Source organism: Chaetodon auriga, chromosome 5, assembly GCF_051107435.1.
Source record: "Chaetodon auriga isolate fChaAug3 chromosome 5, fChaAug3.hap1, whole genome shotgun sequence".
Lineage (NCBI taxonomy): Eukaryota > Metazoa > Chordata > Actinopteri > Chaetodontiformes > Chaetodontidae > Chaetodon > Chaetodon auriga.
In genome coordinates this window covers 5,852,185-5,870,703 of record NC_135078.1, presented here as the reverse complement: position 1 = coordinate 5,870,703, position 18,519 = coordinate 5,852,185, and the positions used below count along the sequence as shown (strand labels likewise).

At 44.4% G+C, this 18,519-nt stretch overlaps 1 protein-coding gene across 1 annotated transcript in view; it reads right to left on the bottom strand.

Moving 5' to 3' along the window:
- Positions 1–17,433, bottom strand: part of LOC143320875 (breakpoint cluster region protein) — a 31,783-nt gene extending 14,350 nt beyond the window's left edge. Inside the window, exons 1-5 of the mRNA XM_076730891.1 lie at positions 15,685–17,433; positions 3,762–3,943; positions 2,319–2,423; positions 1,024–1,209; positions 171–278 (exon numbers count right to left, since the gene is read on the bottom strand). Coding sequence (XP_076587006.1) covers positions 171–278; positions 1,024–1,209; positions 2,319–2,423; positions 3,762–3,943; positions 15,685–17,035 — 1,932 coding nt within the window. The 5' untranslated portion in view covers positions 17,036–17,433. The remainder of the gene's footprint in view (positions 1–170; positions 279–1,023; positions 1,210–2,318; positions 2,424–3,761; positions 3,944–15,684) is intronic.
- Positions 17,434–18,519: the final 1,086 nt, after the last annotated feature.

Here is an 18,519-nt window from a genome sequence, read left to right as displayed (position 1 = left end):
CAACTGCCCCACAGCGCAATTAAAACAATCAGCACCACTGTAAAGAGCTGCATGGCTCTTTACAGTGTGACGACTGCTGAAAACTGCCCTGTCATCACTTGTCCCGGGCAGCTGTACAACATCAAATACTTGCCTGCCAAAGTCCCGTCGTGCATAGCATGATTACATACCTCAGATATCTCTGCAAACTGAGCGTTTGCCTGGCAGCACTTGTCCGCCGTCTCCACAGCAACCTTATAGTTATCCACAAAGGCTCGGTACACTCCGAGCTGGCTGGCCTACAGGACACAAGCAGAGGACAGATTAGACCAAGTCCACAAAAGACAGGATAGATTTTACTAGTCTGTGATTTTCACAGGTTACTTTGCAGTGTCACTGTATGCTGTTCTCAGGCATGGGTTAGCATAAGAGTATTATAGGAGGAATTGATGCAGCTGATTTAATGTTTGCTTATGTGTCTGTATATAAATCCATGTATGTGTGTTTTTCATCTTTTTCATCCAGCAGCAAACACTGAGGTAGCTCTTATTCAGCAGCCTCCTATAGAGCGTTTTGTTCTCCTTTACTGCCTGTAATGTGGTGAAGCGAGGCTTTTATCTGGCCGGGAGATGACTCCAGGCAGTCTACTCACATGTGCACTGCAAGATCCCCTGAACATTATTAACAGCCAAAGACTCCCACCTTTTCCCCCTGAAAGTCTCCTCTCTTTTAACTATCATTAATGATCAAGGCATGACATTTAAGGGGTGCTATAATTAGTTTCTGAAACTTACTGACTTGACGAATAGTGGTCTGTTTGATCAAAAACCAACATAGAGTTTAATTCTGTGAGGTTTCATGTTATTTGATGCTCGGTCTTCTTATCCAAGTGAGGGTTTGAATCAGCTGAACAGATTGCCGTACTGTACTTAACTTTGTGTGGTAACTAAACACTCATGCAGCAGTCATACAAGTGTTCAAAGTGTTACAAACCAAACAGTAATCTCACACTCACACACGCTAACAAAAACATCATCACCATACCAGTCTCTGGAAGAGGTCTCCCACGCACTGCTGGTGGCCCCAGTCCTGGACTCGGGGCAGCAGAGCGTCATAGAAGTCCTTGTGGATCTCATGGAGCTCTGGCACTTTGAAGAAGATGGTCTCTATCTGCTGGATGGTCAGCATCGGTTGGGAAGTTGTGGCTGCAGCCCTCAGAGGCTTCATGGGCTGGATAAATAATCACAGTCAATATGTAGGGAACAGTTACTGAGTCTACAGGATGAGACAGCAATCAATAAGTCATTCACGCTTATCTTCAGAAGGAAACATGTGCCAGGTAGATGAAATAAACATTATTGTACAGCGACCTCAATAGCAGATTATCTAACTCTTTTGTAAAGGAAAGATATTTGTGTGTGCATGTTACATGTACATGTAAGAAGAGCATGTAACAAAAGCCAGCCTTAACTTTCACTAAGCAACGGCCACTGTGACCACAAGTGGCAATTACAGGATGATGGTAAATGCAGTGTAACATCAGCACTGGCAGAGAGATCTGTGAACTCACTCAGTAATGTCAGGAACTTACACAGCAATATCTATCAAATGTTTGCGATCATTAGCTACTATGAGCTGACACAAAATGCGTCTTACCAGACCAACGCTGCAGCCATAAAACCCCTCAGTGTATTAAATTGATCAAGGGTTTGTTTTATCGCTTATGAATTCAACTTTTCGTTTGTGAGAAGAAGAATGTATTGTTTCTGCTTTCAAAAGTTAGGTAGTGCTAAAAGTTAGTAATGCTAGTAACATTAGCTGATGCTAGCTAGGATACAGTAAACTATGTCTTACTCAACACTGTAGCCATAAAAAAACCCTTATGCGAATAAATTAAGCAAGGGTACATTTTATCACTTAGGAATATTAAGTGCTTTTCAGTTATAAGAAGAAGAAGAAGTGTTATTTCTTCTTTCAAAAGCCAGATAGTGTCACAAATTCACTCAGTAACGCCAGTTACATGGCAATATCTAGTAAAAGTTTGCTAACATTAGCTAACGCTAGCTAGCGTACAGTAAGCTACATCTTACTCAACAGAAAAGAAAAAAAAGAAGTGTTATTTGCTCTTTCAAAAGTCTTGCTTTGAAAAGGAATACATACAAAACACAAGTGAAACAAAACTAATTGAAGAAAAATTAAACATGCTAGCTACATCGGCAGTTTTTTCTATTTTTTGTTATCAATGATGTAAACTACTTTCAATGTCTTCTTATCTACACTACAGATTGAAAACAACTCAAGAAATTATTGTGTGTGAGTGTGTTCTTGAGTACACATACGATCAGTAGGGCTTCCAGGTGGCTGAGGTAGGTCTCCTCACTGGCCAGGATTCCTGAAAGAACCCACTTCCTCATCTCCAGCCCCTTCTCCTGATCCAGTTCCACCTAACACAAAAATAGCAAGGAGAGAAAACAGTCAGCAAACATAAAGAGAAGGCTTTCTGTAACACAAAAGGCTCATGATGATACGTAAACTGTAAATGTGTTTGGTCTTTAATAAACCACCCACACACCTCTGCAAACCCCTGGCTGCAGATACTGTTGTTGTGGGATTAGAGACAGACCAAATTTGATTAAACTCTGTAGGAGTTTTACATTCCAACATGCCTACACCCGAGACTCCTCGCATTTTAAGGAAGACAAATGTGTTTCTGGTCCAGGAGTTGTTATTCCAAACAGGTCAAATCCATCAGTCATCCTGCTGCGGCTATCATGTCAGTAAGAAACTCACTGGAGCATTGAGAGGGCTGAAGTTGTGCCATTATATTAACTAGAGTATAAGAAAAGCTTTGTATTGAGTGAGCCCCCCCACCCTCCACCATGATTTCGGCTTTGAAGATCACCAAGAGTACACATCAGAGGATAAGAATACCGCAGATAGGACAGGAACAGAGCCGAGGGGGAGGGGAGCTGGGTCTCGATTTAACATCTGTTCAACCACAGCGTGTTTGCTGAGCATGTATGATGTTTTTCAGCGGTGCCCTGCCTCGTCCTGAAAAGCACTCCCATCTGGGATTAAACGACTGACTGCAGGGTACGTCTTCTGCTCTTTTCTAAAGGGAACTCCACTGATTTACACATGTAGAGATGTCATTTATCACAGAAGGCCTGTGTTACAGACTGGGGATGTGAAGTTTAAAAGTTGGGGGCATTTATCAGGCAGGAATGAGCTTAATGACATATGCTATCAAGATTAAATGAAGGACCCAGTGTTTTTGAAGTTTGCCCCATGCTAAGAACCAAAAGTCCAAATATCTATGGCTTGATTTTGAAGGAGCTGAAGAAGTGATATCCACTTTGCAACAGGAAGAACAAGGTTTATAGGAAATGTTGGTGTAATTAAGTGACACACTTGCACTACAACTACAGAGGTGACAAATCTTGTCGAGTTTGATGCTAACTAATACATTTAGCAATAAAAATTCCTTGAAACAAACTTGTAGGCTTTCATAAATGGTCTGCCTTTGCTTCAGAAAACAACACAGAAACAGTGGAGGAAGCAGTGGCAGGCACTGTAATAGCAGCGCTTCATCACAGAATGAGACACCACAGCTGCTAAAAGTGTGGGATGGTGTGTGAAGAGAGGACAGTGAAGGACAATGCAGTAGCCAGGGAACGACAGCAGAGCCAGCGGAAGACGAAGGAGAGAGCAGCAGCACTGCGAGCTGAGGGACACAGTTCACATGTCAGACGTGCTGGTGTTAGTTGACCCAGTAACATTACCGACAGCGTGGACTCTAGAGAGCCGGAGGACTGGGTGTCGCGGCTGCTGCGGCTCTTGGAGCGGAGCCGTGGCGAGGAGGACGGAGATCCAGTGAAGGATAGAGGGTCGTGGCGAGGCTGGTGCTCTTCTGAGTGCTCCAGGTCATAGCCATATGACGGAGGGGTCTCGTTGTAGGGAGCCTCTGTGAGAAACAAAGGACAACAGTCACATGGTGTGTCAAAACTGTTAAGTCGTGTAGTAAACGCAGAGAAACATCATGGGAAATGAGGCAAATTGAAACTCTGGGTATTTTACTACTGGGCCCATGGGGTGGGTGGGGCTAACAAAGCTATTCAGGAACAGATATCACAAGGTTGTTGAGATGCCACAGCCTTTTCACTGATCACTTCAGTGGTATCAGGGATGATGTAAACAAGTTCATTTGAAGCCAAGGACAGACAAACTAACAGAAAGTCCTGTGCAATAGATCCAATACAATAACTACAATAACTAATACAATAACAATAACTACCATCATGTAGACTCTAAAGACTGTTGACACTGTGTCTACAGGGCGTTCAACTTTATGGTAACTTTTCAAGGTTGGATTTCCAAATGGCCAAAGTGGGCAATGACTCTAAAGCCCCAAAAGCAAGTGGTTTGTTGTATTTTATTAAGTGTAAATTACTTTGGAAATATTCATCAATAAATGGAAATTGTTTTTCTGTCCATCCCCTTTACAATAAGCATAAAAAGACAGAACCTGTTCTTCTGAGATTGAAAAAGCACATATATGTCTAACTAAAGACAGATTTGACAATAAACACTAAGCAGGGTGCTGTCTTTTGCTGCCATTTGTCTTTATATCAAATCCTCCTTTAGCCTTCATAAACCTGTGACCTACACAAATCTACCACACAGCCTGTGCCAGCCACCGAGGGCTCGTGCCAGGCAAGCGGATAAGCCTGGTAAACTGCAGAGGCAACACACGTGCCCTGCCCATGCCAGCCTTGTTGTAGAGAGCGTCTCCTTCAGCTGAGTGCTCTTGGGATCAGAGAGAATCTGAAAGGCACTGTCGTGACCTGGCATAATATTCACTTTGTGAGTCCACTTATAAAAGAGGCCTCAAACCTCACAAAGCAGCACAGTTCCTCCAGATAATCAGTGAAATGGGCAGAAAAAAATTAATCATTCAGGGGCTAAGACTATGCTGACAGCGAGTATGTGCCAGAAACAAGTGCAGCAAGTCAGAAATATGTTGACCTCATCATCCCCGTGATTTCAGACGTTTTAGGACACCCTGAAGATGAGGCTCAGTGCTCTCTGCATCCTGTAATTACTGTCAGCCACCCCTGACTCACCAGCACTTATCATCATTATTATCGTCAACAAGGACATGACGGCTGGAAGACGCAGAAAGATGTCGGCAGTGATAAAATATAAAGCAGACATGACTAGCAATAAGGGGTAAGGTATGTTAACAAGAGGCTAAAAAAATGGTTCACCACAGCTCGAAAACAGGAAAGAGAGGATTCCGGATACTGTGGGTGGATAAAGCCGAGTCACCCGGGAGAGGCCTGGAAGACAGGCGGACTGACAGGGTGACATCCACAGAGGCCCTGACAAAGGGCTCAGACAAAAACACTGGGCCCAGCAGAGGGGCAGAGAGCTGTGCTGACTGCTTGAGGAAGAGACCACTGCAGGCCAAACAGCTTCAGAGCACAAGGGAAGTCCATGTGAAAGGCCACTGTGTGTTCCAGTGAGATTATAGAGCAGCCCCAGCACTGGATGAATAACACATCCTCTCAGGCAGCGGCCTCAGAGCCCCAAACTGGCTCCTTCCAGAGGAAAAACAAACAGTCCGAGCTTGGAAAAACACTACAAACAAGAATAAGTAAAGAGGAGGATTTGAAAATGTGTTAAATATACTGAGCCATTTGAGCTTTTTATAGGAGCATTTTGAAATACACGGGGCTCATTAGGCTGTGGGAAGTATGAGAAAGTGGACATCATAATAGGTCCTCAGTGAGCGCCGCTGTTCACAAGGACCGCTTCTGAGGAAGTGTCCAGGCAGGTCTGTCCGGAAAATTCAGCAATTCATCTGCTTCAGAGCGGAAACAGGCTTTCTGCACAAGGTCATCCTTTCACAAACAGCTCCCACTCCTAACACACATCCATCTACAGCAAAACCCACGCATAGCTGATACACAGCAGAGCCCAACTTATACAGACACTACTGATATTTCACAGCGTTAAAAGATCAGATACTGCAAAAAATATTTTTGAGGTTTGAAATATAAGATTAAAACATCAAAATGAAACCAATCTTTTAAAATCTGAACTCTAATAAATGCACTGAAATATGAGAAACTTGAAGTAATGTGTGATGTGGGAGCATTGATTTGATTTTTGACTGTCATTAATGACTAATTCTTTATGTGTTAGTCTATCCTTACATAACTGGTTTTATTTGTGTCTATCAGATGAAAGCTCCTGGAAGGCTTTTTCTAACCGTTATTTATGCCAACACACAGGCCCACAGCCAGCATTTTAGAAATTACTGAGCTAAAAATGTCCTCAGCAGAACTTCACTCCCGTGAAAGATTTTGACTGACCATCAACTAAACTCTGTTAAGTTTCAGAGTATTTAAAAAATATCAGAAAAGCCTACATTTTCTGTATTAATTTAACTGTTAAATAACATTTTCTAGAAACTTGATGAGCCAACATTACGGTTTAAAGGTTGCTTCAAAGCCAGGTATGTAATCCTACTGAATCCCCTATAAATTCATTTACTCTTTGCAAATTTGAAACACTTTTGTCTAAAGTAAATCAGAACGAGCCTTAAAACCCCACCAAGTGTAACATGCTTGTAATCACAGAATGTAAAGTCCTGCTCATGAAATTAAATCCTCCATATTCTGAGAAATGTGACTGAGATGTCCTCGGTGTCCTCGGTGGAAGCTGCAGCTCTGTAAACAGACTGACCTCCAATCAAAAAACTCCTTTTTAAGTTACATCATTGGCATATCTACACATACACTGATGCAGATGTGTATATATTTTGAACTGGCTGAATTTATTAGCCCTATTAGCTCTATTATACAGTCCTCGATTACTGTAGCTCCTTTATTCTGTCAGCAGAGTGAGAAATAACTCTCTGTAACACAGTGTTGATACTAGGAGCCACACATCAGAGACTACAGTGAAGAAACGATGTTACTTCCTGAATACAGCCCGCAACACACAATATCACACAGTAGGATGGAAGGTGGCAAATCAATCCTGGCAGTTCTACAGTCTGTCCCCGTCCCATACCAGGCCTGCTGCAGCTTAAAATGGTTTCAACTGTGCAACAGAGCTGTAATAAATACATTCTAATGACATTACATAAGATCGCTGAGCCCTACAGCTGCAGTTGGGAGCCGCGGATCAGAGAGAAGCTGATTTTGTTTTGGACTCTGTCCAACCTGTCTAATTCACTGTTTTTCAAGAATTTCATTTGACTATATTCCCCTGAGTCATGGTCTTATAGATGTCATATTACTGCAAAGCATGAAAAGGATAGATTTATGTTGAAATCGCCTTTTAATACGCGATACATGGTGCCTTTGCTTTCTCACACTAGCACACTGAACACCCCAACTAAAAATAGAATTCAAGGATATATAAGGACTCGGCCAAACAACTGGCTCCAGACTCTCCAGTCGCCTTCTGGAGAATAAATAGTCATGATGAAACACCTTTCCTTCCTCCAGCATGCAAACAAGAGCCGTGTTCAGAGACAATCACAGCAGTATGATGCAGGGGACATGATGGATGTCCTATTGATGACAAAGCAAAGACACATCCAAAGCCCTAATCCTAATCCATAGAGATGAACTACGATAAACAGGCAGAGAGGGAGTGACAGATGTGCAGCTGAGACAGTGTCACAGCATCAGAGATTCACTATCACAGAAATAATCATCTGGTCTGATTTCACTACACAAGACCAACACAGCACACGAACAGAAGAAGACAGTCTCTCTTGGGACGCTGGTATGAATATTTTTCTGTTTTCATTTTGACACTGTTTGGTTTCCAAATGACACTGCCGTCATCACGTGGCATGGACATGAAAGAACTGCCTATTCACTTCACAGCAGGACATCTAAATGTGGGGAAGGATAAGCTTGTTAAGCTAAGAATCAGAGAAAGTGGCTTTTGATTCAACTCGGCCTATCTGGACCTCCATTTAACTTATCGGTGAAAAGTACCACAGATAAAATATCACTGCTATTCCACTAATGGGAAGAGTTCAGACAGCAATTCCCAAAAATACAAATCAAAGAGCAAAGAGGTCTATTGATTCATCCCAGAAAGCGCTGGAACTAGAATAGTAGCATCCATAATAACCCACTTCACCACCGGGAAAAGGCACAGTGCTGCCCGGCTCGGCGCATTGACTGATCACCAATCAGTGTGTTTAAATAGCTCAAGGGGGACAGGCTCCTGCTTGTGATCTGACAAAGAGAGGGAATCAGAGCCCACTTACTGCTCCCCACTGTGAACACATTGACCATCCACGCAAATATCAGCCAGCTGATGGACAGAATTTAGATCGCGAGCTCAAAATGATCCATGAACAGATGGAAATGAGATTTAAGTATCAATAATTCACCACAGAGCGAAAAAAGGTACAATGAAGGACAGCCTTTCTGTCGCCTCTCTAATGGTCGTATAGATCCGCAGAGAAAAGCTCCACCTTTGGAAAAAAGCAGCGGAACATGCCAATGTGAGATGTTGTTAAAAGCTTAGCACCACTTTATGGCTCCAGCAAATGGATTCTGCTCCGGACTATGCAGTCACTGGGGAAACAGCGGTGGCAGGGAGGGCAAATAGAGAGGAGCGGGCTGGGGGGGTGACGGCTTTCAGACACTGGACGTGATGACCCTGCCTGTGGCCCTTCTAATTTTCCTCACCTCGCGGCAGGTGGACAAATTTGAATGCACTTCACAATGACTCTGTGGTGATATTTAGGTCTATAGACTACAAAGAGTCTACTCCACACCGCTGACGAGGGGCTCCCTGTCCATCACTCATCTGCATAGAGGCACTCAAAGCCTGCCATCACCACACGTGACGTTTTTTTTCACGTTCCATTTCTGATAATGAGCCACTATGTTAGTGGGGCATTCCAGAAACCTGCACTTCTATAAAGTTGGATGACTTGGAAGAGACAGATTAAAAAAGAGGATGGTCAAATCAACGCTGCAGAGGCTGAAGTGTCCTGACTTTTAGTCCCAAGTCTGGGTCAGTAAGGGATTTCCCATAATTCAACTCCATAGGATATTTTGTCTGCCTCTCCCCGACTGATAAATGCCCGTTTCTTTTAAACATCATGTTCCCTGTTTCTAACGCAGGCTCTGTTAACAAGACTCAGCGTGTACAGCTGCATTAGTGGTTCAGTACAGTTGTACTTAGAGGCACAGCGGTGCTTTGAGCTAAATGCCATACCTGCCAACAGAGCGCAGCTATGCACATGCCCACTGAATCAGTTTGTGGGTTGCCAGGTTGCACTGACACGGGGCTGAAATTGCATGTAGTGCATGGACTGTGCATGTAGATTGTGTTTCAGAGACGATCTGGCGACTTTGGTGACGTCAAACAAACATACAAAATAGATCCATGTATGACTATTATTCATAATAAGGTTCGAGGGGAGAACCAACAAAACTGGAGGTCACTGGGAGACAGCCCTGAAGTATGGAAGCAACAGGGGTGTTGGCAGGTACGCTATATGCAAACATCAGCATGCTAACATGCTCACAACGACGAGGCTAACATGCTGATATTTAGGAAGTGCTGTATGTTTACCATGTTCTCCATCTTGGTTACCGTGCTAGCATGCTAACATTTGCAAATTAGCAATAAATACAAAGTACAGCTGAGGATGGTGGCAAGATTATTAGTTTTGTAGGTATTTGGTCATAAAACAAAGTCATTTTGACCTGATGATGGATCACCAAAATTAGTGGGATTCATCCTCTGGGACACGAATGTCTGTACAAAATATCAAGGCAATCCATACCATAGCTGTTTATTTCAGTCTGGACCAAAGTGGTGGATGATCTGACCAACAAACAAACCGACACTAACATCCCTGGAGGCACACTGAGAGCACAGCAAAAAAAATATGTAGTCGCCGACCCAAATCCAAGATTACTCACAGAGGACAGTTTAGTACTCTCTGTGCGCAGTAAACTGACTCTGACATGTGAAACTGGCAGAATGCCCCTTTTACCTTGTTCTGTAACTGGGGCATCTGTTATTGCAAATGCGGACAACGGCTGTGTGTTTCGGCAAAAAATGCTAGCCAACACAACATCATCACATCCTGGACCATCTGAAGTGTCTGCTGGATTGGGAGGCCCTTTAAACCACAGGGCCAGAGGAAGCAATGAGGCCCACCAGCACTCGCCTCTGATCTGTTGTAGGGCAGCCTACAATTAGTGCCAGTCACTGAGCAGTGTAGGTCAGAACTGGGCCGCCCAGCCCAGCACACCTACTAATCAGCGTGTGTTGAAATAGCTCAGGGTGGTCAGACTACTGCTTGTAATGTGCGGCATAACAGAGAGAATCAAAGCCCAATAATTGTTCCAGTCTGTGAAAATAAACATAGACAATGGTGCACAGGCACGCATTGGCTATACACAGATTATTGACAAAGAAGGGAACAACAGCATGCCTGACATAGCACAACAGCTATTTAGTCCTATTTTGTTATTTTATTTGAGGATTATTCTGATCTCACTTGTTTCAGAAAGCCCATAATTTATACTGGACCGCCAGTCTTCAGCCTTATGTTGCTGTTTTATAGTGAACACCAACATAACTGCTGACAAAGCTGAGAAATTTAATCAGCCTCATGAAAAATCACAGTAACCTGCAGGTATGATTAAATATTCATTTGCATGTCTGAATGGAATTAAATATTAGTGAACAGACCTCACCTGATGTGCTTTAATGTGATTGGCTCAGTCCTAATCTGCCTAGTAACACGGGTTTTCCAGCACATGGTTGCACTGAAGGAGTTGGTGAAAGCTAATCATGTGGAGGCTCAGTGTAGAGGGAATCAGATAATTAGAGATTTAGAAATCACTCGCTTCATTATGCTAAATTACAAAAGTTAGGCAGCTTTATAATCAGCTGTATAATGTCTTCTATGGCTTTGTTAGAGCAACCCTGATGATGTCATCAGGGTTATCTGGGCTCAGACACTATGAACTTATATCAGAAACCTTGTGTTACAAATCGGGGCATGGAGTTTGAGAAAACCTTTTTGTCAGGCTGTATTATGTCGTTTTTTCTTGAGTTTGAAAAAATAACCCCCTGATGATGTCATATTGATGTCATCAAGGTAATTTGCCTGGGCTTGGAGGCTAAGTTTAGAACAGAAAGTTTGCATTACAAACTGTGGGTGTGAGTTTGAAAAACATAGGAGTTTACCAGAAAAAGAGGGTCAAATGAAGAAACAGTAGAGAGTTGCATTATGGGAAATGCATGACTTGACCCATACTAGGGACTACAAGTCAGGATATCTCAGTCTCTACTGCTTCAGTTTTGACTATTCTTTTATTCAATCTCTCACTCACGTTCCCTAACGTTAAGGAAGTACAGTAACAAATCACTGGACAGCCCCTTTCAATGGTTGAATACAGGCAAATATAGGAGTTTAGAGTTTGGATTCACCTGTTGTCAAAGCGCTTGCTTTCATCGTTCCCTCACACTTCCCTGGCTCACTTTGCCAGAGAACATTTTGTCTAAAACAAACTGACCAGCGGCACAACAAGCTCCACAGGTCAGGCGGCAGTGAGAGAGGTGAACTCATACAACACTTAACGTTTCATTAGCCGTTTCCCCCCACACCCCACAAGCAGCTGAGACATTCCATAAACACTTGGCCTGCCAGCCAGCAGCACAGAGGGCCCTTTGAGTGGGACCTGGGAGGGGAGCTGAGACTGCAGGAGCAGAGGGCTGAGGCCGAGCACGAGGGAGGATCACTGAGCCGGGGGAGGCCCGCAGGCTCATAAACATGCCGAGGATTTTTTTTTCTAACATTTATCTATGGGAACGTGTATGTTAGTGTGTGAGTATAGCAGAGGAGCTAATAGGACAAACTAATATGATCGGTCTTGCATACTTTCTAAACAAGTGCTTTTGTTCTGGTTCCTGATAGGGAGCAACAAAAAGGCTATTCATGGCTTTTACTGCGAGAGCAGCTGGCGATGGCTGGCCTGGTGTACTGATGGCCTGCCAGCTTTTGACCACTTTACCCAGTACACTGCACAGAAGAACAGGTGTCTTACTTACACACATATAAACACACACACACACACACAGAAGCAAACTTGCCTGCCCTCAAGACCTGCCTGCACTTCCTCCTGTAGGCCCATATTTCTAGGAAAGGGTGAGGCTGGATTCTTTAGCTTCCTTGACCACTAAACCTTAGATGTTGATATGCAGGTACAAGGATAGGCCTGTCTGGGCTTCCTTCAGGGACCTCAAATATTCATGAGTCTGCAATTAACCAAGAGAGTGGACCTGCACTGGGGTGACTCCTGCTGAGGCTGCAAGTAGGACCAACCTCTGTACTGAGGCCAAGACATGCAGACATTCATCACCTTTCAGACAGACACTTTCTATTAATGTCACAGCCATCCCAGACAGACCTGTCTACCTACAGACACAATATCTTGACCGAGGCAGGCTCAGCGGAACGCATCCTGAGAGATAACATGCAGGGGGATTATGATTGAACTAATTGAGATTTATTATTTACAGTTTGACCGATCTCTTCTTCTAAACATCACTGTAATAAATTAACCATGAGACAGTCACCAGTCTCAGACCCTTCCTCAGCCACAGCAGAAAGCTGTGGCCAATGTCAGTGTCATGATGATAATTAATTATGGCAAAATAGACCCATCTGAGAGCTGGCCTCCTTAAAGGCCCACAGCTAATCAGCAGCTCTTCACAGCTAGGCTTGACAAATGGCCTAGATAACCAGAAACCAGGAGACAACACTTATTCTTCTATTCATAGAAAAACGTCCCTTGAGATGCTTCAATTTTAGACTGGCCATTTCACAAAGATTTTATGCGGCGATGCAGCTGGGTAGCCGCAGGACAAGGACTGGTTTGTTTGTGTCAGTTAGTAGGTGTTTCTAATAGTCATTTTTCCTGGGCAGAGACTGACTGCCACCATGCCAGACACTAAAACACTAAAACAGCAGCAGGGACCACGTCAATTCTCTGTCCGCGGCAGCCTTCACATATTCCATGACAGGGTGCAGAACATCAACATACACATCAAATGTTACAGTCAAGAAAGCCTAATTTAGGTATAAAAACTGTGTACAGTGTATTTAGCTGTACATCTGAACAGAATACACAATGCTCTGCTAACTGGAGCACAAAGTGTCTTCACAACACTGAGATTAAGTGAGGTTTACTAGGCCAATTTAATAGATTCGAGTGAATGCCGCAGTGCTTTATGATAAACAGAACAAAAAAAAACTTTCCAACTGCTCCCTAAAAGTCACTAACCACAACAAAGAGCAGTTTATTGCAAAAACTTGCCTCAAAACCGGCTCCCTGCCCGAGGCCTAATCCAGCAACGTGCACAGTAATGTTATTACAACATCAGAAAATAAATCCAGACTTCTGGTAATCCACAAAGCAAGGTCCACATGAGGCAGCTGTGCCATTATGTCAGCAACAAGTCTCCTCTGGACAAAAGCTGCACCTCAGGCTCTGCAGCATGGTGGTTTTAAACAGAAGGTGTCACAACAGGGTACATTACGAGGGGAACTCCACAGATTTTACACTTGAAGGGTCAGTTTACTGGTCATGGGATGGACTGCTCAGCCTGTGAAAGAAGCTGTGTGAAATGCTGATTCTTGGCCATAGAAATAAATAAAAATACATTCATAATCTACTTACCAGCTTTCTCCAGAGCTTTCAACCATGACACCTGAGAAACGTCTCTAAGCGGAGATGAAAGCTTTGGAGGAAGCTAGTAGGCGGACCTTGAGTTGACTTTTTTTTGGCAAGATGTATAATGTGGCTCTTGGAGAGCTTTGTCAAGTCTGAGAAAATCACCCCTGATGACGCCATAGTGATGTCATCAGGGTAATGCCAGGGTAATGAGTGTAGCTATGGCATGAAGCCTGAAAGATGTAAGCATTCATGTTTCAGGCAAAGAGGGAGATATTGGTTGCACTGTGGGAAATGTGGGATCCAGCATTTTCTGGGTTCAAAGTGAGGATATCTCAGCGTCTGCTGTATCAATTTTGATGGGACTCTTTGTCAGAAATGTATTGATTCTTTAGAGAAACTTTCTTTGCATCCGTTCTTATTTATCTACAAAATAGAAGATGGAGCTGTGAGTGTGAAAAAAAACCCACATCCTGACAGTATGTTAGCAGCACTACGCGACAAATGACCCAGGTCGAATGGATTTGGACATTTCAGTCATCCAAGCAGCGTGCTAGCTTACACTTCATGCCGATTATATCACGGACTATCTGCTTGTTCGTCACATGCTTTGTGTCAAAGAGCTTTGGACGGGATCACCTTATATAACAACACACTATTCTGCTCATCTGCTTAATCTGACCCACAGTGGATAACACTTTTTTTTTGGAGGGGTAGAGGCAGACAATTTTCCAGCTCCAATCCTAATACTTGTTCTGTATCCCAATCCCTCTTTGGCCTCGACAAGCAACAATACGTGTCCGCGTGTGTCGTTCGCTTTGACAAACGTTCTCGTAGAGGAACACTCACTCCCGCCTCCCCTTCTGTCCTTGGTATTACCAAGTTGCCCAGACCACTCTCCTTATCCCACTTAACATTGTTATATTGTTAACATGTCAATACTCCTGCTCAGTGAGTGATTCTCCTATTGTGTTCACACATAGCAACAGGAAGCACTGATGGCAGGCGCTTTGATTGGAAGCCACATGACACACTTAAAGCCCCTCGATCCTCTTTTTTGAGGGAGTTGTCAGGGCTTTTTCCTACCCGCCTCCCGTAACAAAGAGCCTCCCTAAATTTATCACGCTAGACAAACCCCTTTAAGTTAATTACTCGGCACCAAGGACAACAACACTGATGTGTGCTGACACGAAAACACTCAGGGTGGACAGGGCCGAGCGACTGGGAAGCCTGGGGGCAGCCGCTGTCTCAGTCAGAGCATCTCCGTGAGAGTGCTGCAGCACTCAGTGGGCAAAGAGCAGAAGGGGGTGAAAAAGAGAGGGCAGGCCTGCTTACAAAGGGTAAAGAAAACACTCCTGAAAGAGCTGCAAAACCACTGGGTTACTGTTAGAATCAGTGTATGTAAAGTCCACGTTGCTCTAACCTGGTGAAAACAGGTTTAGCCTTTTTGTTGAGAGCTTCATGCTTAACTTGAATGGGTTAACATTCGCGACACACTCAATACAGAAAGGCTGCGATGAGACAAAATAAAATTCTCATTAACGGGGCGAGAAGATGATTTCCATCAAACCTGGCCTCTTTTTTTTGTAGGCCACTTCAATCATGAAAGCTCAGTTCCACATGAGCGAACCAGCTGAAATCCAAGAAAATGACCAAAACATGACAAGAAATGTGTTTGAATGTGTTAAAAATAGAGTGCATCATAATCCTGGCTCCAGAAAACATTTTAAGATGGATTTAGTGTCGGGTCAAAATGTTAGGACATCATTAAAAAGACTGCAAGTGCACTTTACTCATCAGTGACTTATTCTGGATGTTCAGTCCAGTCAAAACAAGCAGACATCTTTCAGACAGTGATTAGAGAGGGCCTTTAACGTGCTTTTTAGCGCTATCATCTCTACACATTACAATACTTCTCTGCTCAAGGAACATCTGTGTTGTGGAGTGTGTCTTCAGGACCTACCCAGATCTCCTTGAAGACTGTTGTCATGAGACGTTCTGCTGGATGCGGTGGAGTCCCCATCACTGGGCCAGATCTGGCCCGTTTTACGGACCCCAATGATGGAGGCCTCAGACACTATCACCTGCTGCTTCAGGCGCTTCTGAGACAGGGGTGTGGGAGGGCTGCTGCTGTCAAAGGAGTGCTGGGAGGGTGAGCGGCTTTTCTCTCTGTACATCTGATAAGTGGTGGGGCTGGGAGACACATGGCTGGACTGGCCCGAGGAGAAGTCCTCCTCACTGGACGTTAAGTTCTCGTTGGAGCTGCAGTCCGGTGTGTAGCCTCCCCCTACGTCGTCAAAGCTCCCGGGAGAGTAGGAGCGCCTCGGCCAGGTGAGGTGCGCATCCTCCTCTATGCTGTGGTCCTTAATGTGAATGACTCGAGTGTCCCCGTCAGCCATAATTCCCCCAACGTACACACTGGTGTAAGGCTGGCACTCTGCTGGCGGCCGCTCAGACTTTCCCCCAGTGGAACGGATCACGCTGTCTTTCAGGATGTGCGTGTTGGCCTCTGCGTCATCGTATGAACCGTTGTAGCTGCAGTTCCCCTCCGTGGATCTGCCTCTCTGAACAGCCTTGCTGATGTCTCCCGTGGCGGCTGACAGGTTCACTGGGAGGGAGTGCAGGGACCTCTTCCTCTCCATCTGCATGGCCTGACAGCCCAGGGTACTGATCTTGTCTGAGACCTCCCTGTCGTTGACTTTGACCAGCCCTCGCTCGTGATGGTACTCCATGTTTACATAGAAAGGTTTCTCCTGGCCGCCCATTACCGACAGCCCTCTGCCATCTCCTGCTGTGTGAGAGTTGACTCTCCTGATGCGTTCAAAGTTGGACCTCAGAGCTGCCACTGAGCCTGTGCCCAGAGGGAAATCCGGAATCTCTGACTCCTGGCGGACGGGTGACACCCCGCCCTTCTGTTTGGCCGGGGATGCACCATCCACCTCGCCTTCAGGATGTGGTTTACATCTGGCAGTCTTGCCAGGCCCTCTCAGCTGCTGCTCCTCCACTGGTGTCTCATCTGTGTGGGACCTCTGGCTGTCTGGGCCACTGGACAGGTCTCCATCATTCATCAGGGGTGTCCTTTTAAATCCCCATCGCTGCCCATCGTAAGACTTCTTCTCTTTTGCAAGCAGAGTCTGCAGGTAGATCATCCGAAAGCGCTCCTTGTTTACTTCCTTTTCCAAGTGCCTGATAGATGCCTTGCATTTATCCAGCTCCTGTTCAATGTCACCCATTGAGTTAAGGTCCATGCAAGGGGGATCAGACTCAGGGAACTGGGCTCTCCATGCCTCCACAAACCCCACTGGTTCAACCATTGTTATTACTCTGACATAAAGTGTTCAATCAACTAACAACACAAACATTCATTTCTAAATCATGAACTGGACTTGACTGTTCACAGCTGAGAGCTTCCATGGTGCTACAGTCGAGAAAAGTGCTCTCCAGAGTAAGGAAGGATCCACTTCACAGGGAAGGAAACCTGTTAGTGTTCAGTCTGTACTCACAAACACAAGGAAACTCCTCCAGAGGAGGAAGATCACTGGTCCAGTCTCTTTACCCCCTTTGAAATAGTCCAAGAAATGTGAGTTGATCCTAATCGTTGCACTCGATCCCGTCTTGTGCTGGTCTATTCTCTGGAGATCCTCTGTCTTCCTCTGTGTTTGGTGTCAGACTGACTCGCAGCTCTCTGGTGTTTTGGCTCTCCGTCAGCGTTACAGTGTCAGCAGCAAGAGGAGGGGCTTCATGGATGGGATTTAGGTTTACACTCCGAATAGAATAAAAAACAACAACAAACAAACAAACAACCAGTGATAATTTGTCAAAATACTGTTTCTGATCCAAAACAGCGATCCCAGGTAAAGCTGCTCAGGACAAGAGGAAATTCAGCAGAACATGTGTTCCCGAGGAAATGCAGCGATGACAGCTCCAAAGCATCAGGTCTGACGAAGTGGCACTGACGGCACAAAACGCCCCACGGCGCGGTGAACATGAGGCTTTCGTGCGGGAAGCTGTTGTCTTGAGACTGCTTCAGTTCAGGTGGAAGAAGAAAAACGAAACACGAAGCCCCGACTTTCAAAACAGCTCTCCGTCTGCTGGTTGTTCAAGCTCAGCTTTGATTTTTGATCCCTCTCTTAAAGAAAGCAGATGGCTCACTATTCCGCCCCCATCCAACCAGAGCTTCGTAACTTCGCTCGCTTAATACAACACACACTATGTGCAATACACCTCTCAGTTTTTCTTTGAGCACTCTTGTTAATCCTGCCGAAGTTCGTTGTGTTACAACCTGGAGCCAACCTGAAAATGTCGCCATCTTATGGTTCAAAAGTTCAGACTGACAGAGGGATGCGTTCATATACAACACCTCTAGAAATTGTAACTGGTGTCTTTACACGGTTTTGTGCGCACTTGAATGCACCACTGCGAGATTTAGGCGCTATCTAGACGCGTTAACGTTGAAGTTCATAGGCAAACATGTTTGTGCCATTGGTCTTTTTAAAAACCTAGCATTAAAAGTGAAGAGAAGATAAGTAAATGTCCTGAAAGATAAGTCTGTGTGCCCTGGACAGCTACATTTTGGGCGTTTAGCCATCATCAACCGAGCACTTTTGTATTGGCTGGTATGTATTGAATCTGATTGATTTCTTGAGATTTTCGGATTCAATAAAAATCATTTTTAAATGCCTAAAAATAATATGAGTTACATCAAGATTGAATTAAATCATGTATGATTATTTTAGTCACTGTTGTTTTTAGTCACGAAGCACATGTGCCTGAGTTTTCATCAATTTTGTGCTCATCT